General features: G+C 50.1%; 10 protein-coding genes across 10 annotated transcripts; 4 read left to right on the forward strand and 6 right to left on the reverse strand.

The window, feature by feature from the left end:
• Positions 1 to 113: 113 nt before the first annotated feature.
• spp2 (spliceosome ATPase-activating subunit SPP2) lies at positions 114 to 1,688 on the reverse strand (the record flags this gene model as incomplete). Its single annotated transcript, XM_057218817.1, has 1 exon — positions 114 to 1,688. One exon carries the CDS (start codon positions 1,686 to 1,688, stop codon positions 114 to 116), a length of 1,575 nt encoding a protein of 524 aa, XP_057072908.1.
• Positions 1,689 to 1,961: 273 nt separating this feature from the next.
• On the reverse strand, positions 1,962 to 2,410 carry N7516_006098 (uncharacterized protein; the record flags this gene model as incomplete). Its single annotated transcript, XM_057218818.1, has 2 exons — positions 1,962 to 2,189; positions 2,219 to 2,410. The coding sequence occupies 2 exons, from the start codon at positions 2,408 to 2,410 to the stop codon at positions 1,962 to 1,964; spliced, it is 420 nt and encodes a 139-aa protein (XP_057072909.1).
• Positions 2,411 to 2,793: 383 nt separating this feature from the next.
• Positions 2,794 to 4,298, reverse strand: rhgB (putative extracellular rhamnogalacturonase; the record flags this gene model as incomplete). The annotated part of the gene is made up of 4 exons (XM_057218819.1): positions 2,794 to 3,269; positions 3,325 to 3,526; positions 3,583 to 3,621; positions 3,672 to 4,298. The coding sequence occupies 4 exons, from the start codon at positions 4,296 to 4,298 to the stop codon at positions 2,794 to 2,796; spliced, it is 1,344 nt and encodes a 447-aa protein (XP_057072910.1).
• Positions 4,299 to 6,915: 2,617 nt separating this feature from the next.
• Positions 6,916 to 11,646, reverse strand: eaf1 (MYB and HSA domain protein; the record flags this gene model as incomplete). The annotated part of the gene is made up of 6 exons (XM_057218820.1): positions 11,403 to 11,646; positions 11,193 to 11,321; positions 8,275 to 11,093; positions 8,056 to 8,213; positions 7,596 to 8,000; positions 6,916 to 7,560 (listed from the first exon to the last, which is right to left on the reverse strand). Exons 1-6 carry the CDS (start codon positions 11,444 to 11,446, stop codon positions 6,916 to 6,918), a joined length of 4,200 nt encoding a protein of 1,399 aa, XP_057072911.1. The 5' UTR covers positions 11,447 to 11,646.
• A 466-nt stretch (positions 11,647 to 12,112) lies between these two features.
• Positions 12,113 to 13,643, forward strand: N7516_006101 (putative 60S ribosome biogenesis protein Mak11; the record flags this gene model as incomplete). The annotated part of the gene is made up of 2 exons (XM_057218821.1): positions 12,113 to 13,027; positions 13,083 to 13,643. The coding sequence occupies 2 exons, from the start codon at positions 12,113 to 12,115 to the stop codon at positions 13,641 to 13,643; spliced, it is 1,476 nt and encodes a 491-aa protein (XP_057072912.1).
• Positions 13,644 to 14,230: 587 nt separating this feature from the next.
• N7516_006102 (translation initiation factor eIF2 subunit gamma) lies at positions 14,231 to 16,430 on the forward strand (the record flags this gene model as incomplete). The annotated part of the gene is made up of 10 exons (XM_057218822.1): positions 14,231 to 14,498; positions 14,601 to 14,622; positions 14,678 to 14,903; positions 14,985 to 14,995; positions 15,082 to 15,098; positions 15,159 to 15,172; positions 15,251 to 15,283; positions 15,355 to 15,472; positions 15,536 to 16,340; positions 16,400 to 16,430. The coding sequence occupies 10 exons, from the start codon at positions 14,231 to 14,233 to the stop codon at positions 16,428 to 16,430; spliced, it is 1,545 nt and encodes a 514-aa protein (XP_057072913.1).
• A 1,089-nt stretch (positions 16,431 to 17,519) lies between these two features.
• On the forward strand, positions 17,520 to 19,250 carry N7516_006103 (zinc metalloprotease). The gene is made up of 5 exons (XM_057218823.1): positions 17,520 to 17,574; positions 17,664 to 17,846; positions 17,908 to 18,654; positions 18,710 to 18,902; positions 18,957 to 19,250. The coding sequence occupies exons 1-5, from the start codon at positions 17,560 to 17,562 to the stop codon at positions 19,187 to 19,189; spliced, it is 1,371 nt and encodes a 456-aa protein (XP_057072914.1). The 5' UTR covers positions 17,520 to 17,559; the 3' UTR covers positions 19,190 to 19,250.
• A 266-nt stretch (positions 19,251 to 19,516) lies between these two features.
• On the reverse strand, positions 19,517 to 20,023 carry N7516_006104 (uncharacterized protein; the record flags this gene model as incomplete). Its single annotated transcript, XM_057218824.1, has 1 exon — positions 19,517 to 20,023. One exon carries the CDS (start codon positions 20,021 to 20,023, stop codon positions 19,517 to 19,519), a length of 507 nt encoding a protein of 168 aa, XP_057072915.1.
• Positions 20,024 to 20,785: 762 nt separating this feature from the next.
• Positions 20,786 to 21,115, forward strand: N7516_006105 (mitochondrial 54S ribosomal protein bL34m; the record flags this gene model as incomplete). The annotated part of the gene is made up of 1 exon (XM_057218825.1): positions 20,786 to 21,115. The coding sequence occupies one exon, from the start codon at positions 20,786 to 20,788 to the stop codon at positions 21,113 to 21,115; it is 330 nt and encodes a 109-aa protein (XP_057072916.1).
• A 457-nt stretch (positions 21,116 to 21,572) lies between these two features.
• Positions 21,573 to 24,832, reverse strand: N7516_006106 (putative zinc metalloprotease; the record flags this gene model as incomplete). The annotated part of the gene is made up of 3 exons (XM_057218826.1): positions 21,573 to 21,752; positions 21,813 to 23,884; positions 23,938 to 24,832. The coding sequence occupies 3 exons, from the start codon at positions 24,830 to 24,832 to the stop codon at positions 21,573 to 21,575; spliced, it is 3,147 nt and encodes a 1,048-aa protein (XP_057072917.1).
• Positions 24,833 to 25,070: the final 238 nt, after the last annotated feature.

A 25,070-nucleotide genomic window follows, 5' to 3' on the forward strand; every position in this document is an offset into this window, starting at 1 on the left:
CATATTATTACAGGGTATCTCTTTTTGGTTGACTCTCATGGTAAAAATAACTAGAAAAGGAATTGGTCCTGTACAAACGCTCCAATGCCCTAGCCGAAACATCTAGCCTCTAATCATCGCCGACGAGAGTCGCGATCACGGTCTCGGTCTCGGTCATTTCGAGATGAGTGAGACGAGTGTCGCGAGCTGCTGTATCTCTCATCTCGAGATCGATGGCTGCGGTCTCTATCCCGCTCTCGATCTCCATCTCTCCTTCGGTCGTCCTTATCGTCATCACGGTGACGACGATCCCGATCCCGATCCCGATCCCGATAGGAACGGTCGTCCCGTCTGCTTTTATCGTCATCATATCGAGAGGAACGGCTAGAAGAGTGGCGGCCACTAGACCGGCTGCGGTCACGGTCACGTCGCGAGGATCCAGTCTTCCAACGAGAACGGTCCTCCTCATCGTCGTGGTCGCGTTTGCGGTATTCCCGGTCTCGATCCTTGTCCCGACCGCTCTTCTCAAGGTTGCGATCCCGTCGCTCGCGCCAATCGTCTTCCTTGGCAGGTTTGGACCTGGCCTCTTTTTGTAGAGCAGCAAGTTCCTCTTCAGTGAGTTGCTCGCCGGTGTTCTTATTCCGCATCGTGATAGGCATGTACACACCCTCAGCCTTGTCGTTTTCCTCCCCCTGTTTCCTCGACGCCTTGCGCATAGCAGCTTTCCCCCAAGCTCCAAGCTCTGTCTCAGCACCCTTGCCGCCGGATGCATCCTTTGCACCAATACCGAGGAACCCAGGTCGTCGTTCTGGGACACGAGGGTTTTTTGCCTTCTCTGCAGCTGTGGCACTGCTGTAGTTGCCTCGTCCGACAGGTTGACCATCCTTCCAGCCCATTCCTCGTAGCAGCGCCGCGCCGAATTCCTCAACGGGAATGGCATTGTAGGCGTCTAAAGTAGCAGGCTCAGGCCGGGATGCCACATCTGTTCGGAAAGATCCGAGTTCACTGTATTGGACTTCTTCTTCCTCCTTTGTAGCAGACTCAATCACAAGGTCTGACCTCCGTTCCGTGTCACCCGTTGTTTCCCGAATCAGTGCCTGCATCGCAATCTCGTCCTCCGTGAGGGGCTTAGTCTCGATAGGTTTCGCATCAGACATGGCCTGGTCTTCGGCCACTGCTGCGCCCCCGTCTGCCTTTTCTGCAGACTGTTGCGCAAAGCTCAACCCGTACGCCATGCTGGGCGTATCTGTCTCTACTGTGGGCTCTCCGGGAGGTGCTCGTCCGTTCTTTTGCGCTTCCTGCATAGCCTGCACTTCGCTAGGAAGCAGGTTCTTCTTGCTCTTCTTCACGTTTACACCTGCCCGGTCGCGCCAGTTGTTCCTGCTCGTGACGGGAATTATCAGTTGCTTGTTTGCGTCTGTGACAGCCTGTCCGTCCGCGGCAATGGCGACACCTGTGTGGGTGTCGAATCCTAAGATTTCCTCATGGACCGGAGGGGCTTCATCTTCGTCAGAGTCATCGGAGTAACCGAGCTGGTGAGGTCGCCGAGGCAGTGACAGGCCGTTTGCTGGGGAATTTGTAGAACGGCCGCGATTTGAGGATTGAATGTTGAACCCGGTCTTTTTCGGGGGGCCACTTGAACCGGATGAAGATAGAGAAATCGGTTTGGACAGCAGTCTCCCGCCATCACTATGGTCGCGTGAGGACATCGCGATGGTATCTTGGTTTGCAACGAATGGAGAAGCTTAGTAGGGAGGAGAGGACTTGGGGAAACTGATACTTGAGAACTGGGCGGTGGCAAAATTCGAGGCTAACTTGCTGGAACCTATATGATTACATAATAAAATGATATACCCGCCACTCATACCATACATTGTCGTACACCCAGATCTTCTATCAGTCCCTAGTCATCCTCTCACAATTTTGTCTGAATCTAGGGAATCGAACTTTTCCGTAACTAATTATACATTATGGATTGGTAATCACTGCGGTTCAATCCATATAGTCTCCCCCTGTGCACGGGGCACCTTTTTGCCATCTTGATGACTCTCATCTGCGGAAGCAATGGTTCTTGCGTGAGCCACAGGCACAACTGAATATGGCTGTTTTGGAAGGTGTGTTGGTTCCGAAAAATCACCAGACGGGGCGGTTGTCAACACTGTAGGCAGTGTTCGAATCCCCGACTCTGATGGTGACTGGCCTTGCGCTGCCTGGAAGTAAATGGGAAGGTTATAAATACGGGCGAATCCAGCCTTGTGCTGTCAAGTTGCGCTTGATGATCCGAGGAACAATCATGGCCCCTTCGCCGTGCTTCCATTCTAGCGCGATGAGCAAAATAACGATCAGGATAAACCCAATAAGAAGTCCAATACAGTAACTGCTGTTCCAGGCGTTGGTGACACCGCCGTTCTCCGGTATCAAGATCAGGCATACCAACGCACACACCGTGAGAGTGATGCCGGGGATATCGAAGAGGAAGGGGAGCTCCTTCAATTTAGCATGCGCAACACGAGAATGAACTGCAAAACAAGCCTCTCTACCCGCCCCTTAGGCCGCTTCTTGGCTGTCGTCGGGAAGGACTCCACAGTACGAGGCTTGTCCTGTCTCCAATACGCGGTCCAACCCTTTTCACGTTACATCATGCAAGATCCTGCCAGAACAAATTGAGCACCCTGAATACTCCTGCTCTCTAATGTAGAGACGGTTTAAGGTGGTCTACCGGCGTAAATTTCTATATAGCAGCTGATCAGAAAATCTAAGACCTAATCTCAAGCATACTACATCATACACAAGCAGCTCAAATCCCAATCCAGCCTAAGACGAAGTAGCCTGAGCACCAGCCAGCGCGCTAACAGGGGTCGCACCGGGGTAGAAAGAAGTCGGGATAGTAGGGATAGGAATCGACGACGCTGTACCAAACGCCGTCGCCAAATCAGAAGCCATAGTGGCAGCGGAGTATCCAGAAGGAGCAGACTTGACAGTCTGGGTAGTCGTGTACGGAGTATGCTCATCGCCATCCTTCAGACACGCGCCGGAGCCATACGCACTCTCGCAGTTGTACCACTGGTAAGAGCCGGACTCGGTCCACATGGCGAAATCCTCGATGGTGATGTCTGTGCAGGGTGCGCCATCCGCACACTTCACTTTGATGGGGCCGCGCTCGGCGCCGTTTGCTTCGGTTCCTTTCCAGTTTCTGATTGTGACGTTGGTGAGTTGGACGCCATCGCCGGATACCTTGCTCATGCTGCTCCAGGCACTGTCGATGTCGAGGGAGTAGGCGTTGCCGTGGCCTGGTTAGTTAGTGGATGTGCTAGGGAGATGGGTGGTGGATGGTGTCGTGCTTACCGATGAAGTTCTCGAGGACGAGGTTCTCGACATTACCGCTGCCACCGTTGCTCTTGACCATGTACATCTGGTTTGAGTTCCAGGTGTAGACATTGCGGTAGGTGATGTCACTGATGTCGACGTCGGTGCCGAGTGATCCCATAGCACAACCGCCACTCCAGTTGCAGTAGATATTTTCAACGAGGACGTTCTTGGCGGGACTCTGTCTTATTGTTAGCCATGTTTCTGTCTTCTGGAGTTCTTCAAAGTCATATATACCTTGACGGTAACACACTCATCCTTGTTGGTGACCTCGACCTATTTGGTGTTAGAAACTACTCTCCACGACAATAGAACAAGCAACTGACATCGTGAATCCAAATATTAGTCGACCAAACATCAATTCCATCCAACCCACCCTTGTCACCACCACGAATAGCAAGGTTATAAACCTCACCATTCTCACAAGTATCCAAAGAGAAATGGAAAGCAGGCGCATCAACAAGAGCAATATCATGAACCGAAAAGTCAGTCACATCAAATAGTCTCAGAATCCGCGCTCCACTGCTCGATCCGTCCTTATGGTACTCATATCCATACCCCTGCACAGCACCCTCAGAGGTAGAACTAAACAGTTCAAAGTCTGTAGTATGCTTGACCATGATCATGTTTCCGCCATCGGTACCAGTCCGATAGAGAATACCGTCCAATTGGATAGCACAGTTTTTTCCACCTGACAGAGTCACCCAGGACTCGAAGGCGTAGTCGCCAGACGGGATGTAGACCACTCCACCGTCCCTGCAGTCTGCCCAGGCGGAGGTGATGGCTGCGCCGACATCGGTCGATTTGTCTGCTACAGCGCCATAGTCCAGTACATTGCAGATTTTGTTGGCAGATTTAGTGGAGACGGTGGTTGTTGGGCCGACTGGACCGCTGAGGTAGGCATTTGCGAGCAATGGCGCCAGGCCGATTGCGATCGCTGAAGAAAAGTACATATTGAAACAAATGAATTATAAAATAAAGGAATGAAAAGAAACAAAATGAAAGGGATAAGGGAAATGCAAATTCACATCGGATTCTAAGTAAATAATATACAACCCCTGAGTGTAGATAATATCCCAGACAGCCTTACGGAGTTATAGTATTGGGCGTTCTTCTGAAACCCTAGCCAAGCATTTATGGGGTCGATACATACTATAAAGTGGCACTAAGTGATTTGAAACGTATAGACTTGATTAAGTGTTAGCGCTAAAAGCCATTCTCAAACACTCTATTTCCGTATTCCGTTTGGCATCTATGGAATTCTCATTCCTTAATTTTTGTGACTATATGCAGCCCCTGATTCCAAAAGGTGTGTTCTATAAACTTCCAGAATTGTTATGTCAAGAAGGTGTGTATATATAGATGATGTCGGCTAAAGGCAGAAACGCGGCAAGAAATGACATAGAAGTGAGAGTGAAGTGAGAGTGAAGTGAGAGAGACTGAAAATTCCTCACCACGAGGTAATCCAGCTGACTTCGCCTTCTGTGTCTCCCCACCGATTCGAGACCGGGATACGAATTTGTCTGTTCGGCAGTGTTTTGCGGGGTTCTGTATCCTTGCTGAACAGGGCCATGACTACATCGAGGGTTCAGACTTTAGGGCAGAGCGAGTAAGTTATATTCAAAGGGTGTTGGCATATTTCCGCTAATATGAATGTCAGCTTCGAGGTCAAGATGGTCTACAGGCTTCTCTCCGCCCTTCTGGGCTTAGAGACCATGCCACTGAGGGCAGTCTACTGACCGGACTGAACGTGAACGTTACCCCGAATACAATCATTCTCAGCCACCAGGGAGGAGCGCTTTCTATCTTAAACGTGTCCCGGAGGATTTCACCCCCTAGCCAGACAGATAAGGCTCTCTTCGAGATTAAACACCAAGGAACACGCTATATCGTGAAGTGCTGGAGTCCTAGATACGATCGGGCGTAAGTACATTTCCGATTGCTATTGTCCTGGTCCTTATCTCACTATATGTACTCGTCTAGGTCGAATGCGGAATGTGCTGTCTATGAGCGTCTGTCAGACTCACGACCCCTAGTAGGGGTTACGGTGTCTTCGCGAACATGATACTTGCTGGGAATATACTATGCTCGAGTTTATTCCCTAACGGAAGGGTACTTGTCCTCCCCTATAAGGATGGACAGACCCTCGCCCATATCTGGGACGAACTTGGCAACCGCGAGCGAACCCACGTCCGTGAGGAATGTGGGAAGGCTTGTTACACACATTACCTAGGTAGTTAGTTATGCTTAGACAGCTACGTCAGCTGACCAGCTGGGTAGTATTAAGCGGCAGCTAGTTGCCTTCAGAAGAATCAACTCTTTATCATCCCAAAATCGATCATACTGTGTAACAAGGCTATCCGCATTCTTCGGTCTCTATCAATCCACGTGCCCGATGCTGGAAAACACAACGTTTTATATCAAAGGGAGATAGGAGCCGTGACCATGTTGGACTTCGAAACTGCTATAGAATGTCCCCAGTCAGAAGATGTGCCTTATGTCGAGCTGCTGTCGCTGTTTGGGGACCCTATGATGCGTGGACACACGAGTGGTGGGTAGTCATATTATATTATTCTGGTACTACTCTTGCTTTTACTTATGTATTATTATCTATGATTACCTCCGAACTCCTTCAGTCTTTAAAGTTCGGGATAGCTTGTTAAACTAATAATTTGTTTCCTTTTGTCTTAAGAATAGAAATTATGGTATATCCATGAGATACCTAGGATACGTTCAACTTCATCTTCTCTTCTATCCACTCTTCTATCCTCTCTTTACAACACTCAGGGCTGGTGATTAAGTGTATCATTCCATGGGGTTAATGGTAAAGATTGAAGACCAGTCGACTATCTACCTAGGTATATGGTCGAGATAGCTTTCCCCGGGCCTGGGTCGTGGGATTTGCGCCCTTGGACTGGCAGATGTGAAACTGTTGAAAACATGGGCATCCATCAGCGGTGGTTGGATCAGTACGTTTTTCGTGCCTCAAATCATTCATATTATCCTCGATCATCTTGAGAGGAGTCAGAAGCAAGTCACATCACGCCGAGAGAAATGAGAAATGAGCGGAAGGAGTGGGTTTGTTGGCAAGCGCTACCATATAACTAACTAGTTATATTGTATGCAACTATGCGACTACACAGAAACCCATGAAACACAACCTTCAAACTAATCATACAATTCATTTCAATTCCTAAAATAATCCGTCCGTCCCAGTTTCGCCTATTCCCAATAATACAAGCCCAAGCCCAGAATTCAGAGCAGCACTGGTGTAAAAAGAGCCAGTGCATATCAAGTTCAAATAGATGAACATCGTTTTCAACAAGCCAAAATAAAAAATAAAAGAGCACACATGTGGTAGAGGTCAACAAATGGGGTAGGTGTAGGTGTAGGGTAGGTGTAGGTGTAGGTGTAGTGCGAGAAGCCGAGTCAACGGTGAAGAACAAAGTATAAAAAATAAATCAGCATAAGGGTTGGTGTAAGTATGTACAGACGAACGTAAAGTGAGGAGGAGGAATGGATTCGCAAAGGTATTTCAGGGGAGAAGAAGGGGACATGTTGAACAATCTCCTAGCTGGTCGCGGTCTGGGCTGCCGGAGCATGCGGGCTCTTGCTGGAACCTTGAACGGCGCCAGCTTGAGCACTACCGCTGCGCTGGTTTTGAGGAGTGGCGCTACGACTAGGCAGGGGTGCAGCACCGTTCATGGCGGGCGAGCTATTCGCGCCAACACGGTTTTGCTGACCGGCCTGGGGGACCCGCATCATTGGGGAGAACCCTTGATTCTGAGGGACCTGCATTGCAGAACCGCCGTTCGGAGTCTGGAAACCAGCCTCGTGGGGAACTTGGTAGTTAGCCTGAACGGCATTTGCATTGATGCTACCTGCAGCAGCATTCATCGCCGCTTGTTGGGACAAGCGCTGTTGTTGCTGCTGCTGATACTGGTTGAGTCGATCCGTGGCCAGCTTGGTCACTTGCTCGGGGGACATATTCGGGTTAGTGCGTTGAATCTGGCTTTGAAGGGTGCTGATTTGGGGCACAACACCGCTCGAAAGAGGATTGGGTTGGCCCATTCGAGGAGAGGGGGTCGAGACGCCTTGTGGTGTACTACCGTGGAACGACGGACTCTGCATTCCCCCTTGGTTCTGGAGGGCAGCCATCATAGCAGGGTTATTAGGAGTACCATTGACATTCGCCATGTTCAGGTTCGGCGACCCCTGTGACGCAAATTGCGGGTTGTGGAATTGCTGACCCTGCTGAGGGGGTGCGGCTGCTGTTGCCGAGACTGGAGGAGACGCTGCTGCTCCTGCAATCGATTGGCTTCTCGGATCACGCGCGTGTTATCAGGGGAGGCTTGCATTGGCAGGCCTGGTCGTGCCCCTGGTGTCTGCTGCATTTGAGCTTGCGGCATCATCTTCATGGCCATTCCATTAGGCATCTGGCCATTGGGCTGTGCACCATTAGGCATGTTCTGCATCGGAAGCGGGCGGGCTGGGTTGACACCAGCACCGGAAGGCATGCCGTTGGTCATTCCGTTCGGAGTTCCACCTGGTAGGCTAGGATTGGAAGTGGGGGGCATGGTGTTATTACGCCCCGGCGCATTCATCATTTGCTGCTGGTTAGGTACTTGCCCTGAACGCTGCGCTGCGAGACTAGCCTATATGGGGGATGAGCCACAGTGCTGTCAAGTAGGGACGTTAACAACCACTCACCCTTTGCTGTGCAATCATTTGCTGGCGGTACTGTTCCTGCCTTTCCTGCAGCTTCATCTCTCTATCGTACTTCAACCGGCTGAACTCGGCTGGGGACGAGATCGGAGGCTTGGGCTGGTTAGCCTCGTTGGCCTTTCGCAATGAAGCGAGGTGAGAAGCTAAGAAATGAGATATTAGTTGAGTGCTTCACACGAGGTGTCCCTTCTGTTCCAAACATACCATGCTGTTGTTTCTGAAGCATAGTTTCCCGCTTCTTGGCCAGCTTTCGCATAGCATCAAGCAGAGCAAGATGCTTCGAAGATCGTCTCCGGTCAACCCGAAGAGGCTGAGTAGTCCTCCGGCGGACAGGTGGCTGAGGCTGAGCGTTGGCGCCTTGTTGCTGCTGCTGCTGTTGCTGCTGCTGCTGTTGCTGCTGTTGCTGGGCAGCCTGCTGCTGGGCCAAAACAGTGCGTTGGGCAGTCTCAAGCCTCTGGTGGTAGGCTCGGAAGTATTGAGTTTTGGACATATCTGCAGGAAGACCTTCCAGTCCTACCCATCGCTCGAAACATTCCCAAGGAGTCCGTCTCTCGGCACCAGAGGTGAATAGTGATGATGGGGTAAGACAGCTGGAAATTAGAGACCAATTGTAAGAGTACTCCTTGACCAAGCGTCGGAGTTCGTCATCCTCAGCGTAAGTCCATTGCGAGGACGAACGCGATTCAAAGAAACCAACAGATGGCATGGGATGTTCAGTCGGAGGCCGGAATTGATGACCAGGGTGAATACGATCACGGATAGGCTTGTTCTCTGGTCGGAACAGCGCAACGTTTGTCTGCTCGGGTGTCAATTCGGTGATCCGATTGTCCGAATCACTGCCGTACTGGGAGTAGTCATATCGGCTCCGTTTGCGAGGATGATCGTCATCATGGAAGGTAATCTTCGCCGATGCAAATTTGGACACCGGGAGTAGTTCCGTCTTCCAAACTGTGTCAGGGGACACTTTGAATGCCGGTGCGTTCGCTCCGGAGGCGAACTGGAGTGGTCCATATATCGGCAATTCGTCTAACAGCTTTTCGGCGGCAGGAGTCATGTCAAGTGAGAAGTTGAACTCATCCGAGCCCAAGGAGAAAATAGCAGCAGGAGCGACTGTGTCGTGGATGTCGTGCCGAGGCTCATCGTTGAACCCATCACTAACTGATTCCTCCTCGGCGGATGGGATGAGCTCCGGGGTGGGATGACAAGCACCAAACACTTCATCACCAACGTCGTCGGATGGTGGGCTGAGGCCCACCTTGGAGGGATCCTTTTCTGCTAGAGTTGACGTTGGAATCTTTACTTGGACACGAAGCAAAGTCCGATGTTCCACGTCGCTATTGACATATTCTGCGCACCAATCGGCACAACTCTTTGCAGCAGCAATCTTCCACTTTCTCTCCTCCCGGAAGTCGGTTCGCATCCACTTCATGTGATCTAAAACAACGTCCCAATGTGTCCCCTGGCGGGGAGGTTCAACAGAGCGCTTTAATTGTCGCAATGGCCATCGGTTGGCATTTTGAAGAGCATAGATTCGTCGGAGAGTACGGCAATCCATTTGTTCTTGGTATTCAAGCAGATGATTGCTAGTACTCAAAGTCTTGTGAGCGGATGATAGCAGAGTATTGAGGTTCGTTCCCCGTGGAGGAGCGTACGCTCTGTTCAAGAATAATGTGAAAAGATAGTCTTGCTCCTCATTCAGCTTGGCAACCGCATCCATGTCTCGGTGCGTCAAGTCCATATCGGCTTTCTCCTGCTGAGCTGGCTGCTTAGGAAACACAACAGTCGAGAGTCGGCTTCTCTCCTTCTCCCGCTCCTTCCGATCTTTGAATCGCATTCTTGCGACAGAATCAGGAGAGCCTTGATCAGATGGGGTAGCTGGGTGGCTTCTATCATGAGCGACACTCTTAGGGGTTTCTCCTAGGATCTCGGAAACAGACTTGTGTCGGATAGCTCCTGATGATACCCGAGTGGTCATGCGCTCCGGTTGCGCTAAGCCAGGTTGAGTAGGTGGGATGGAAAGTTTTTTGGCCGTGGGAGTCTCGATAGCTGAATCTGCAGAGGCTTCAGCTTGTGCGGTTGGCGATAACGAGTCCTGCGCAGTCGTCTCGGGTTCTTGTGGGAGTTTCGCTTCGGAGAGGGCAGGGGCTGTCTCCTGGTCGATATCCATGCGATCTGTATCGGCCCCGGTGTCCACACTCTCCAAAATCACCTCTTTCGATGTAGGTAGGTCGGCAATCACATCATTAAAGGGTTTCTCAGGTTTCGACTGAGCTTCTTCGAGGCGCAATTGCTCGTCTGGGGTCAAGGGAACCAAACTTGGCCGGGCATGGGCAGATCGTTCATGCTTGTGTTTTGGGCGATCAATTGTCTCAGCATCCTCAGTCGCCTCTTCTGCGGGGCTTGTATCAGGTGATGCAGCAACTGGAACGGGTGTATTATTATTGTAGGGGTCAATGGAGGAGGCGGGGGATGGTGGTTGTTCGTGTTGAGATGGTCCCAATGTAAGAGAAGGTCGTGCCTCGTGTTTTTTTCGGAGAGGGTCGGAGGGAATCTCCAGTGATGGAACTCCAGTCGCAGCTGGCTTCGACACGTGAGGGGAGATATTTCCTTGATTTCCGTCATGGTCGTGAGCAGTAAGCCGCGATTCTACGACCGGTACACTATCTTTCTGGTCGGGGCGCAATGAGTCGAGTGACTGGACAGCAATCGGTGGCACATTAAGATCCGTTGGCAGCTTAGGGCTGATGGCTGGCACTGAGGGTCGACGTGTTCCGGTTGTATCCACGGGGGTAGGGGAAAGATTATGTGGCGCGGTCCGATGTTGGTCTAGAATGGATGTGTCACGATGTTGAGGCTCGGTCGCGTGCGGAGCTCCGCCATCGACAGTTAAGGGTGGAGCGATCCCAGCGGCAGGTTTGGCACTGATGCTGGAAGCTGTGGTCTGGGGGATTGCATCTCGACTTGGTGAGAACGCGCGCGCATGGGTTGGCGGTGGAAGAGTAGCTTCATTGAAATAACGACCTCTAGATAGGGAATCAGCATTGGGAAATTATAAAACCAAAAATGAATAAATAAATGCAGAGTAAATTCCACTAGTAGAATAACAAGGCGACTGAACTTACTTGGAGAGATCATTGGCGTCAAGAAAGGCCTGTTCTTTCTGGTGGTAATGAGCGTCCTCGGTCGCGCCAAACCCGACCGTGGCTAGATACAATGCGCTGAGCTTGCGCTTTCTGCGCGACAAACAGTTTCTAACCACCAAATTAGCGACAAATTCATCATTTTTTAGGCTTCCCAATCGAATTCCCGTTGCTAAAAAAATTAATACTTACGCGATCTCATCGTTTTTAGATCGTAGGAGCTCGTCACGGAGCATGGAGTCTAGCTTCGGAACGCAGCATCCGATTAACGCGGGAACAAGGGGAACTGATCGAGCGAGGTCATCCAGATGGAAAAAATCGCTCGAAAAAGATGAAAAAGATGGGTGGAGGGTAGGAGGCGATGAAAAGCACCTAGAGCAGGATCTTTTCGAAGGGGGTGAAAATGAGGTTACAGGGCGGTATGAAAAAATGTGGAAGAACGGGAAGGATGTTGGCTTTAGGTACAACCAGTTACTCGCTCCCTCTATGAAAAATACACGGCTTGGCCAGGTACCTGGTACTTCATAAGAATTTCTCTTTGATGTGAAGAAAAAAAAGTAGAAATATGTTATCAAATTACGGAAATAAGAATAGTTCTTACATTAATGAGCTATTATACGGTTGTCAAAGACATGTGTTTCAAAAAAGGCTTTCCTCATCAACTGGTAACGCACTGTATTATTTTTCTGACATACAGTTGTTCTCCGCTTGCGTATGTGAGGCCTCAGGCATATTTAATGCCTTATACATATGGCTATAAGGCATTATAACCAGGCATCTATTTTCCTATCAAGGCGGCCGAATAAACCGCCGGCAGAAAATCAAGAAAAAAAGTTGTCCGCCCTCCAGATCAAGCTTTCACATCTACAATATACAAACCACAACCATTATATTGAGCAACTATGGTTAAACGCAAGAGAACTGACGCCCCCAAGGAGGACAAGACAGTTGGTACTCCTCCCAAGGTTACCAAATCCGTCGCTGCTCCCTCAGAGACTCCCGATGCAGCTTTCACTGTCCAAGTTGTCACAGGCTCTTATGAGCGAGTGCTCCATGGCTTCACCGTCGGGGTCCCAGCCTCTAGCCTGAAAGCTAAGGCTGAGGCTGACTCTCCAGATATTCAATGCATGGATACTTTCTTATTCGAAGCCCATGGATCTGCAATTCGTTGTCTAGCATTGTCGCCACTACCTAAACCCACCGACCCCGTCGATGCCCAAAAGGTGATGCTGGCCAGTGGTAGTACAGATGAGCGCATCAACCTGTTCTCGATCTCTGCCGCGCCCCCTGCCGTCAATGAAGACTATCCGTCTGTGCCGACCTTCGCCGGAAACAAGATCCTCGAAAACCCCCGGAACCGTGAGCTAGGATCACTGTTGCACCACACTGCCAGCATTACCTCGTTGAGTTTCCCTTCACGAACCAAGTTACTCGCAGCCGGAGAAGACAACACAATCTCCGTCTCCAAGACCCGTGACTGGACCGTCGTATCAACTATCAAAGCACCAAACCCAAAAATTCAAGGACGACCAAGCGGTGACACGGCGCCTCTCGGAGCTGCTCCGTCTGGAGTGAACCATTTTGCGGTGCACCCCAGTATGAAGCTTATGCTGAGTGTTGGACGAGGAGAGAAATGTATGAGATTGTGGAATCTCGTGACCGGCAGAAAGGCTGGTGTGTTGAACTTCACTAGGGAAGTCCTACAAGGTGTCAAGGAGTCGAGATGGAGCACTGGAGAAGGTCGGCGCATCGCATGGGACTCTGAGGGAGAGGAGTTTGCCGTCGCTTTCGAATGGGGTGCAGTCGTGTTCGGAATCGTAAGTTATCTGGATAGTATCCCGTTGAACAAATTTCTGACTATTGGCATAATAGGACTCGGTTCCAAGATGCAGAGTTCTTCCTAGCCCACGCAGCAAACTTCACCAGATGAAGTATGTTTCTTTGCCTTTGAAGGGTGGTGAAAAGGAAGATTTCTTGGCTGTTTCTACAGAGGATGGCCGAGTGATCTTCTATTCGACCAAAGAGCTGAAAAAGGCGGAGGATGATACTGAATGCTCAATTCCCCATGCTACCCCTGTTGCTCAGGTTGGTGGAAAGGAAGCTGGGTTCCCTGGCCGCATCAAGGATTTCGAAATCCTCGCACTTGAAGGTCAAGCAAAGGAACTCCGTAACGACTTCTTGGTCGTCACCGGTAACAGCGACGGAGTGGTCCGTGTCTGGAAGGCTGCTGGGAAAGAAATTTCTGCAGCAAAGCAAGAGAAGAAGGATACAACTCATATTGGAAAGCTCTTGGCCACCAATGAAACTGGTAACCGCATCACATGCTTGGCTGCCTTTGTCATGTTGCCTGCGGAGGATCCGTCTACATTGATAGACTCCGAAGACGACTCTGAAGATGAAGTAGAGTCATCGAGTGATAGTGACAATGAGTAACCTCTCATTGCTCTCAACTGTTATACCCTTTGTACCGTCAAATAGATCCCCAGTGGCAACCAATGTATCATGAACATGAAAAAAAAAGGCCCCGAGCCTGATGTCCTAGAAAATAATTATGATTCTATTTTGAGATATTTCCTCTTTCAAACCTGAAAGTTCGAACTATGACTCCCATCACTGCTCTATAAACCGGGTGTGGCACATCTGACGATGTCGCTATATTAGTTGGCAGGGATTTTCACGGGAAAAGATGAGTGAGTCACCCACAATAAACCGAAACACAACATTAAAACTGTATAAAATAACTGGAATAAACACCCATTTGCATTATATATGTAACTAGCATATTTACTTAAACAGTTATAACGTAGATGAAATGTAAAGTTGCCATCCAGACACCGCCCGGCTCTCCACTACACACAATCCCCCACCTACATTCTTTCATTATCATATCGCCCGCGGGAAGCAAATTTCATCCGACCTTCCACCTTCTATCCACCAGCTCTGTCTCCGTCTAACCACTTTGCGTTTTCACTTAACGCCGCTGCTGATTGCGCATTGATTTTCTATTCTACTTTGCAAACATGGCTTCCAACGGCGATTTCTCCGACGAGGGATCCCAACCCGGCTCACCTTTACTCGATGCCCACAATGCTCGCGGAGAGGTCGAGGAACAGGAGCCCCTTGAGCAGGAGGAGAAGCCTCTCAAGTCTGCCATGAAGAAGGCTGACTCTGCTCCTCAACCGAAGCGCCCAGAACTGCCCGAGCAGCCTAACCCGGACACCCTTGACCTGTCAAAATTGACGCCTCTTTCGCCTGAGATCATTGCCCGCCAAGCTACTCAGAACATTGGTATGTGACTTATTGGTTTCTGGAAGCTTCTGCGCTCAGAAATGCACTTCATCTATTAGATCCTATTTTAGAAGATAACAAATTTACTAACGTGATTATCAGGCACGATCGGACATGTCGCTCAGTTAGAGATCCTCTCTCGCCTTTTTCTTCCCACACGCATGCTAATATAATTCTAGCGGCAAATCCACCGTTGTCAAGGCCATTTCCGAGGTTCAAACCGTCCGCTTCAAGAACGAGCTTGAGCGCAACATTACCATTAAGCTTGGTTACGCCAACGCGAAGATCTACAAGTGTGACAGCCCCGAGTGCCCTCGACCTACATGTTACAAGAGTTTCAAGAGTGAGAAGGAAATTGACCCGCCATGTGAGCGCGAAGGATGTCAAGGCCGTTACCGTTTGCTGGTATGTTCTCCTGCTCCTTCCCCTCTGAAGTCCAATCTCAGAACCTTTCCTCAAGTGGTCCTAATCTAATGTCTTATACAGCGTCACCTTAGGTATCATCAATCCCCAGTCTACCCCCAACCTGGAGGTTCCTCCCTTGTTTATTAATTATAAGCTAACCTTTAACCCAACAACAAAGTTTCGTCGATTGCCCTGGTATGTTCGCTAGATCCGTCTCTGCCCAAAGTTGAAAGCACCGCTAATCTTCAATTATAGGTCACGATATTCTGGTTAGTCTTCATTCCCTTGCGCATCTTGGGAAAATCATCTTTTTTTTTTGAGAGTTGATGCTAATCAGCTTTGCACAGATGAGCACTATGCTTTCAGGAGCTGCGGTCATGGTAGGTTTCATCCCCCACTGCAGCAAATAGGATTTCAAGGGATTGGTTATAAGCTAACATCATTATACTAGGATGCCGCTCTTCTCTTGATTGCCGGAAACGAAACTTGCCCTCAACCCCAGACCTCGGAGCACTTGGCTGCCATTGAGATCATGAAGCTCAACCACATCGTCATTCTCCAAAATAAGGGTAAGCTCTTGGTTCTTGCAATCTTTTGATGAAACGGAACACTGACGTTTGAAAATAAAACAGTTGACCTCATGCGAAGCGATAATGCCCTCGAGCATTACCAGTCGATTCTCAAGTTCATCCGTGGTACCGTTGCTGATGGCTCGCCTGTTATCCCCATTTCCGCACAGCTGAAGTACAACATTGATGCTGTCAACGAGGCACTTGTCCAGACGATCCCCATTCCTATTCGCAACTTCGAGGCTACACCTCACATGATGATCATTCGTTCGTTCGATGTCAACAAGCCCGGTGCCGAGATCGATGAGCTCAAGGGTGGTGTTGCCGGTGGTTCCATCCTTACTGGTGTTGTAAAGCTGGATGATGAGATCGAGATCCGCCCTGGTCTCGTCACCAAGGACGAGCAGGGCAAGATCCAGTGCCGTCCCATTTTCTCTCGCATTGTGTCTCTGTTCGCTGAGCACAATGACCTCAAATTTGCCGTTCCCGGTGGTTTGATCGGTGTTGGTACCCGTGTCGACCCCACGCTTTGCCGTGCCGATCGTCTTGTCGGTTTCGTTCTCGGTCACCGTGGCCGCCTCCCCGCCATCTACACCGAGATTGAGGTCAACTACTTCCTCCTCCGCCGCCTTCTTGGTGTCAAGACCGCCGACGGCAAGCAGGCCAAGGTTGCCAAGCTTGCTAAGAATGAGGTTCTGATGGTTAACATCGGTTCTACCGCTACTGGTGCTAAGGTCCTCGGTGTCAAGGCCGATGCCGCCAAGCTCAGCTTGACCAGTCCCGCCTGTACTGAGGTTGGCGAGAAGATCGCCATCAGTCGCAGAATCGAGAAGCACTGGCGTTTGATTGGATGGGCCAACATTGTTGCGTAAGTTTACGGGTTTGATATTACTTCTGATGACAAATGCTGACTGTTTCAATTCGCAGTGGTAACACCCTCGAGCCCGTGCAGCAGTAAAGCAATCCTTTGAACGATTTCCCAGTTCGAAATGGGGCTTGGGGAATGAGGTCCGTTATGTCGGAGGAGTTGATTTGCACATAAATCTTGCTATATCCCCCAATAACAATCTCACCCCCACTGACCCTCGAACACGAGTCTTGCGATCTATGATTGCAAAAAAGTTTATGGTCATGACGAGTCGGAAAATTAAAGACGTGATTTAACTGATTCCCCCGGCTGAATAGAGAAGATGGAGGAGACATGCAATCCTGTATTGTCGCCACCTTGATCGGTTTCCCTGCTTCATGCCTGTCAGCGACCTAATGATTATATTTGGTCCGTGGCTACATGCTAGCTAGGGTTTGATCTGAGGGACGGACGACGAACGGGATGCAGGTGAAGTCGGCGAATAAGATATGTGCTTTTTATTTCCATCGTACGAGGGAGTTGTTTTTAAGAGGTTTCCTGTTTATTGCTCTTTTTTTTGTCTGCATCATCGGATCTTATGTAGATAGACCTATATAGGTCTGCGGTTTAAAATGCAGGGGAATTAGGGCCGGCACAATTGAAGAGCATCTGCATGTTTAATCGATTTACAGGTGGAGTCTTCGTCTGACAAAACTAGAATCAAAAACATTTGAAAATGAGGGTAGAGGCTCCCACTAGATAGTTTGCATGTTGGATGTATATATTCCACAACTTGGGAGTACGACCACTCGTATTATCTCGCAAAGGTATGGCCATGTACCCCAAGACACTTGGTATTGTTGTTATAAATAGAGAGACTCAAGCGTCACCAAGAGAATGCAAATATAGATAGACATACAATATTCGAGTATTATCCACGTCTACTGTTATAGCAGCTCTACAGACTTTAGCAATGGCATACAAGTTATTTACATTGAGATATTGGTAGACTGAAATCCAATGAACTGCTATTAATTCCTCGTCTTGCACCTTAGATATTCAACCCGAAATAAATCAGTCTCTATAGTCAAGAGATTTAATTCCTGAGATCGACGTTGCGTCCGGCCCCATATAATGCCCGTCATGCATGATATCTGACTAAGGCTGCCGATAATAACAAAGTATCATCTTCTGCCTTCAACAACGTCTTCTTTCTTCGCCTAGTTGCGCGATTTCAATCATGTATATCCTCGAGGTAAGTTGATTTGATTGAAATACCATCATCTTTACAAGGTGAATTCGTTTTCCACCATGAACACGTCGCTAATAACTATCTCCATCCAGCAATTGGCGCGCTTGCTCGATCGCCCGCTCTTCCCATGGAAGAACGTGCTTGTGGGCTTCTCACTGGGCCAGTTCGTCCTTGAAGGTTTCCTCTCACTCCGACAGTATAAGTTTTTGCAACGTACGAAGCCTCCCCAGGTTCTCGCAGGGGAGGTTACCCAGAAGGTCTTCGACCAGAGTCAGGTATGAACCCGATGACGCAGCATTATACTATATCCAGAGGCTTATTAGAGTATCATAACAGGCATACGGTCGCGCAAAGGCCAAGTTCAGCTTCGTTTCCGGTCTTTACGGTCAAATCCAAAACCTTGCTTTCATTTACGGCGATGTCCTCCCCAAGATCTGGGGCCTCAGCGGTCTGGTGCTGGCTCGGTACCTCCCTGGTCGGTTCCAAGGCGAAATCTGTCAAACATTGGTATTCTTCTTCGGTTTCAACATTCTAAGCACTATCCTCTCGCTGCCTGTCTCGTACTACAACACGTTTGTGCTCGAGGAGAAGTTCGGTTTCAACAAGCAGACGGCTAAGCTTTGGATTACGGATATGCTCAAGGGTCAGATGCTTGGAATTGTTTTGGGAGCTCCCATTATCAGTGCCATTCTTAAGATCGTGCAGAAGTTTGACAGCTCGTTCTACTACTACCTCTGGCTCTTCGGTGTCTTCCTCCAGGTCTTCGCCATTACTATCTACCCTATTGCGATTCTGCCTCTGTTCAACAAGCTTTCTCCCCTTCAGCCCGGTGAACTCAAGACTGGTGTCGAGAACCTGGCCAAGAGACTCGAATTCCCTCTCTCCGAGCTGCATGTCATTGACGGGAGCAAGCGTAGTGCCCACAGCAATGCCTACTTCTACGGTCTGCCATGGAAGAAGCACATTGTCATCTACGATACTCTGATCGAGAAGACAGAGCCCGAGGAGGTTGTTGCTGTGCTTGGCCATGAGCTTGGCCACTGGAGCCTCAGCCACACCACCAAGCTGTTCGGTATTGCCCAGGTACGAGTTTGCTTAGTTGCCCTTTTGGTGAATTACCACTAACTATGTAATTTAGGCCCACATGTTCTACATCTTTGCTCTCTTCTCCGTCTTTGTCAACAACAAGTCGCTGTACCAGTCCTTCGGATTCGTCAAGGAACAGCCTATCATGATTGGTTTCCTGCTCTTTTCCGACGCCCTGGCTCCTATGGATGCTGTCGTGAAGCTTCTCATGAACATCCTTAGCCGCAAGTTCGAATTCGAGGCCGGTATGTTCCGTTCGATCTATCCCAGTACGCTCATATACTAATTGTATTCCCCAGATGAATTTGCCCAGAAACTTGGTTACTCCGACAAGCTCGCCTCCTCGCTCCTGAAGCTCCAGATCCAGAACCTGAGCACTATGGACGCCGATCCCATTTACGCTAGCTACCACTACTCTCACCCCATCCTCACCGAGCGTCTCGCTGCGCTTGGCTGGAAGGGTGGTAAGGTCACCAGCAGCAAGGAGGAGGACAGTGAAAAGCCCGTCAAGGCCGCGGACCGCGAGCTGTAAACCGGAAGCGTGTTCTGTCGGCGATCTTCGTATGATATGGGCATGATTTTTTTTTGTGCCAGTGGCATGTTGAGGCACCAATCTCGAGGAGAAAGAGCGAGGCTTGGAAATGTTCCATTATGTATTGATTGGATTGTAGCAATCCGTCTAAACTCTAAATGACACTTTTTGTCCAGACATGAAATGCGAGCAGTACTTTTTTTTTTAGTACGTCCAAAACTCAAACCCAGCCCAGAGTAATAAGAGCTAGAGAACGAATAGAAAAGAAAATAGACTCCGACCCAATGCAGCAACGCCCACAACCAAATATATACCCACATCACACTCTCAATCGGATTCCTCAGCCTTCGCCTGGGCCTTACCCTTCTTTTCCGCCAACCGTCTCTCCTTCTTCTTGCGCTTGCGCTCCTCCTTATCGATACCGGCCTCCTGACTCGCGAAAGCCTCAGCCTCCATACCAAACTCAGCATCATTCATGACAAGATCATTGCTATCGTCCAACTGCTCGTGGTTGTTGGTCTGCGGAATACCCGCAGCAACATCCAGATAATCTTCACCAGGGTTCTGCTTCGCGACAGTCAGATCGCGACCGAGGAGCTCGCCAGCTAGACCCGCTTGCACGCGCTTCAGGTTGTGGAGGATCAGGTTCGGCGCTGAGGTGGTTGTCCGTGAGACGGGGCCGTGCTCGCTGATGCTGGCATTGGGTTGCAGAGATGGGTCTGTCGCGGCGCGGTCCAGGTAGGCGGCTAGGAATTCCTGTGCTGCGGACTGGCTGATGGCCTGTGTGCCTTGCACTGTGACTGGGGGAAGAGCCTGGGGACCTTGGGTTGCCATTTTTGGTGGAATTTGTATTCTTCGCCGGGTTTAGAGGGTGGTTTTTTGAGGTTGAGGGGTGGTGGGGAGCGGCGATTATAGAGCGGGTTTGCCCAGTGGTTGGATTGACAAATTTGGCAGTAGAGTTTCTCTTGAGTTCAGTGTGACTTGCGAGCAAAAGACGGAGAGTTGCACGGGCGACGTTGAGCATTTCGCATCTCGAAGATCAAAAAGTTCGGTGACGCTAGTCCTGATCGGGTAGGTCTTCTTAACGGGATGGGCTGCAACTATAGTTGGATATTTATTGACAGCTAAATGAACGTAGTTATATAGTAGTTATAGGATTGTAAGTAGATCTTACATTTCAAAACCAACATAATCCTATCTTCTATATATCCTAAGTATTTAATCTTCATCGTACATTATTGTAGCCATACATCTCTACGCGGGTCCGTGCCAGCGGCTCCGCGCTTAATTTTCTGTCTTCCGACGCCGCGTCTTGTCCACCAGGTCACCTCACTCGATCTCCAACTCCAAAAGCTCCCACCCCACCTCAATCGCCCTCCAAACAAAGCCAGGGTCCTCAAAAATGTTCTGTCTTCGCGCCAGGGCCGTACCCTCAAGCTTCCGGGCTACCACATCGGCCATGCGAACCCCGATGAACAGGTACGCAAAGTAGTCAACAACCTTTCCAGTCTCGAAACCAACCAGACAAGCTAACACTCTACTCCACCCGGAAACAGATTCGCCCAAATCCCACAACAACCAAGCACACCCTTCACAATGCACTCATCCCGACCTTTCTCCTCCCTCCTCTCCACGCCAACCCGCTTCCAACCCTCGCGAACACTCGGTGCCCGCCTCTCCTCGCCAACCACAATCGCAACCGCCTCCGTCTTCTCACCCTTGTCCTCACTCCTCTCCCAGAAGTCTCCCTCGCAGTCCCGCTCGTTCTCTGCAAGTGCCTCCCTAGGCGTGCGCCGTGTGACGTTCCGTCCGTCACGACGGGTCCAGAAGCGCCGCCATGGATACCTGGCGCGCAAGAAGGACAGGAATGGGCGCAAGACTCTTATCCGGAGGACTCTTAAGGGCCGGAAGGAGTTGAGTTGGTAATTTAATTCGTTTTGGCACCGATCTTTACATTGTCCCGGGGTTGTCATTAAGTGGAATAGGACGGCCACGGAGGTCACGGGTGGGTTGGATTGATTGGAATCCATACCGTCTCGCAACGATGGTGGGAAGAAATTAGGGGATCAATTGCTGATTTATCCATTCTTGAAACTATTGTAGTCTTCAAGATTGGATCCGGGTTCAGGCAAGGCAGTTGCTGGGGGGTCTTGTCTGGCGTGTACCATATTTACCTCTCCTGAGGATGTGTGTGACTACATTTCATATAGTGCGAATTTTTCAGGTTTGTTTGTTTCAGTCGAGATCTTGGGAGTCGCAGCTTGGTTGCAGCAAGTAAAAACGTAGATTCATCACTGTCTAGGTTATGTAGAGTCTCTTGACACCACAATTCCGTCTATGTGATCTACCTCGCTACCCATATAGAAATCGTTCGTCAAACATATCACTCGTCGTCGTTTTCATCTTCGCCATCCTCCGATCCGGTTTCGGAGTCCTCATCATCTTCGTCATCGTCCTCATCTTCTTCCTCGTCGCCAACCTTCAGACCATAGTCGTCCTCGAATTTCTTAAGAGGCTGAACTGTAGGAGTGAAGCCGGAAGTTTCGAAGCCCTGCTTGATAGTCTATTTGTATTTAAAAGTTAGTAATCCATCCCCGCAAATTGAAAACTGGGAACAACTCACATCTTCCAACACAGTCGCGCAGGTGACAACCAGGTTTGCGGTCTTGGGATCGAACAACGGCAAGATAATCTCACGCAGAGCACTCTTGATCTGGTCGGTGGTGATAGCGCGAACGTTCTTGAGCATCTTCTCCTTATAGTCGCTGGGCAAGTTGCGCACGACCTGGCGGATGAAACTGCCCTGGGCAGCATTGGCGGCGGTCATCTGCTCATTGGCATAGTTGACCACGATGCTGCTGATAGCACCTTCCAGCATCAAAGGATCGAAAGGCGTAGCACCAGACAGATAGTTCTCAACAATCTGCTTGCTAGACTCGAACGCCTTGTGGGAGTTCGGGGATCGGTACACATCGAAGTTGACAAAGCCAGTGTCGATGTTGTAACTGAAGTTAGTGCCGTACGCCAGACCAGTGCCGCGGACTGCAACCCAGAGGGGACCCTCGACAGCGTTCATGTATGAAATCGCGACCAGTAGGGCGGGCAGATCCGGGGAATCGTACGAATCCAGACCACGGGCAGTGGCGTAGGCGAAAGACGAGTCGACAGTCGGCATGGGGACAATGTAAGACTTGCCGCCAATGTTCTTGCCGGAATCACTCAGCCGGGATCGTCGATCAGTGATAGGCCGCAACTCAGTGCTGGTGCCCAAGGTCTCGGCGAAGGGCTTCCAGGCCGAGACCGGGTTCTGGAGTTTCTCGAGGTCGGCAATGACAATGATGCGCACGTTGTCGGGCTGGAAGAGCGACTTGCGGATCTCCTCCATGCGGCTCACAATTTCCTCGGGCTTCTCGGCAAGCAGACGCTTGACGCGCTTGAGGTAGCGAGCCTTCACCAAGGTTGAACGAGCACGGGTGATTGACTCGTCTGCGTAGTGAACCATCACATGTACAGCAGCAAGCATGTCGTCACCACTGCGCTTGGAGTCGGGCACATCTGCCAAGAGACGGGAGTTGATAGCGCGGAGTCTCTCCACATCGAAAATGGACTTCCAGCAAAGCTCCTGCAGCCAGGCGACGGCGTTCGCATACTTTTCCAGCTCGACCTGGAAGGAGATACGGAGCATCTCCGAGTTTCCAAGACCGCGAGCAGTCTCCATCGAGTATCCGACAGTGTCTCTCTCTAATTCCACTACGACCTGCTCAAAGTCAATTGTCTTACCATCACGCTGCACCGGAATGTTGAAGAACGCTTCGGTGTAGATGGACAGCAATGGGCGCAACTGAACGGGCACAGAATCAGCGGAGATGAGAACTGAAAGCTGGACAAAGCTACTGGGGATGTGCTCGAAGTGGATGAAAAGGGACTGGTCAGACTTGTCGGCATCAACAAGGGGTTGGATCTTGTTGTCGGGGCGTCCAGCCTTCAGGGCAGCACCTGAACGAGCCGTAGTGGTCTCCATGAAGTGGATTGACTCGGCTCCGGGGATAGCGAACTTTTCCAGCAAATCCTGGGGAATCTCCTTGTCATTCTCTGCCATGGCCTTTTCGAGTTTGTCGGCAAGCTCCTTGAGGCCCTTCTCACCGAGACGCTCCTTCTGTGCAGCGGCCCGGTCCTCCTCGTCCTTTTTCAGTGTGGCGGACATCTTCTGGGATGGGATACCTAAAATAGTGACATGGGCCGCATCCGAGATCCATTTCTTGATGAAAGAGCGCCACTGGTCCTCGGACCAGGTCTCAAGGACATCGTATTCCTTCAGAGTTGCGACATCCATCAAGGTCGAGCCATCACGCTTTCCGAACAAGAAATCAGAGATAACGTACTCTGCGAATGAAGAGGCAGAAGACTCAGTCGAGAACTTCCAGGTTCGGCGCTGTCGGGCGATACACTCTTTCAAGTACTTCAGATCTAATTCCTTGGTCATCGCATCTTGGAGGATCTCAAAGAATCTCTTCTCGACGCTCTCCAACTTCTCTGTTTCCACGCTGGTCAGCGTGAAACGAAGCTCCATGCTAGGGTGGTCTTCAGTTGCGTAGTAAACGGCACTGGCGAGCTGTTCTTTCTCAACAATGATGTTCTCTAACAGAGCTGCAGATGAACCAGCCAGGTACAAAAGGGACACATTAAGAGCCCCGGCTATGATACTGTAAGTATTTTATCTCAAATGTTGGTTGGGGGTTGAATCTTACCTAGGACGGTATCAGTGCAGTCTGGTCCCATGAATCGAATTTCGATTTCACCAAATGATTCATCTTCCTCAGGGAACTCAACCTTCTGGACAACGGACTTCTCTAAATAGGGAGCCTGCTTGGAATCCACCCAAGGTCTCTTGAATGGTGCCCCTGGGCTAGGAATGACATCCAAGATAGTGTCTTCGAACTTATCCAGGATGTCCAGCATGTTTTCCTGGTCGACTTCTCCGGTGAGGATCAGGCACAGGTTCTTGGGCTGATACATTTCACGGTGGAACTCGCGAATTCGTTCCGCGGGCAAGACCCGGAGCTGTTCCATCATACCTCCTGTCTCATAGCGGAAGCCTACACCAGGCGGGTAGGTCAATCGCCGGGCTGCCAGGTCAATTAGCTCAGCAGCATTGTTCTGCACACCCTGCATCTCAGAATAAACGACACCGGCATCATTTCCAGAGCCATCGACGTGGTGAACTTCAGTGTAGCAGCCTTCATCAGTCAGGGTAGGAGCAATCACATGCTCCAGGTAGACTGGCAGGATACGAGCAAAGCCTTCCCAGCCTGCGGTATCCAAAGTGTAGGCAGTGTGATCAGTTGCGGTCCAGGCGTTGGTGCTGGAATACACGCGGGTAGCCAGCTTGTCCAAGAAGCCCTTGTAGCGGTAATTGCGGGAACCCATGAAGCACAAGTGCTCCAGAGTATGAGGAGCACCCGAATCATCGTGGATTTCTGTAGCAAGCACGAAGTAACCGTTCACTTTGGGACCCGGCTGATCGATAACGACCACTCTCATGCCGGTGCGCTGTGATTCATACTGAGTGAACTCGCTCGGCGAGTAATCAGGCTTGAACTGCTGTAGCAATTTGAAGTGACTGTTTTTCACCGAGGGTGACATATTGATCAATGGGACAGACCCAGTGAAGATATTTCGCTGTGAGCTTGACAGTCTGATTATTTTCGTTAGCAATTCGTGTCCATTAACTCGGAATTCAATATAGTTCTGAGCATATAAGCACGTTCACGATGGATGGCCAAGGAATAGTCTGATAACAAGTGTGACAGCCATAACTCGGATGAGAGAAGAATATTCACACCAAGCTGGATTCGAATAAGATGGGAATGAAAGCAGCAAC

Source organism: Penicillium verrucosum (genome assembly GCF_028828655.1).
Source record: "Penicillium verrucosum strain IBT 35672 chromosome Unknown utg000002l_segment0_segment0, whole genome shotgun sequence".
Classification (NCBI taxonomy): domain Eukaryota; kingdom Fungi; phylum Ascomycota; class Eurotiomycetes; order Eurotiales; family Aspergillaceae; genus Penicillium; species Penicillium verrucosum.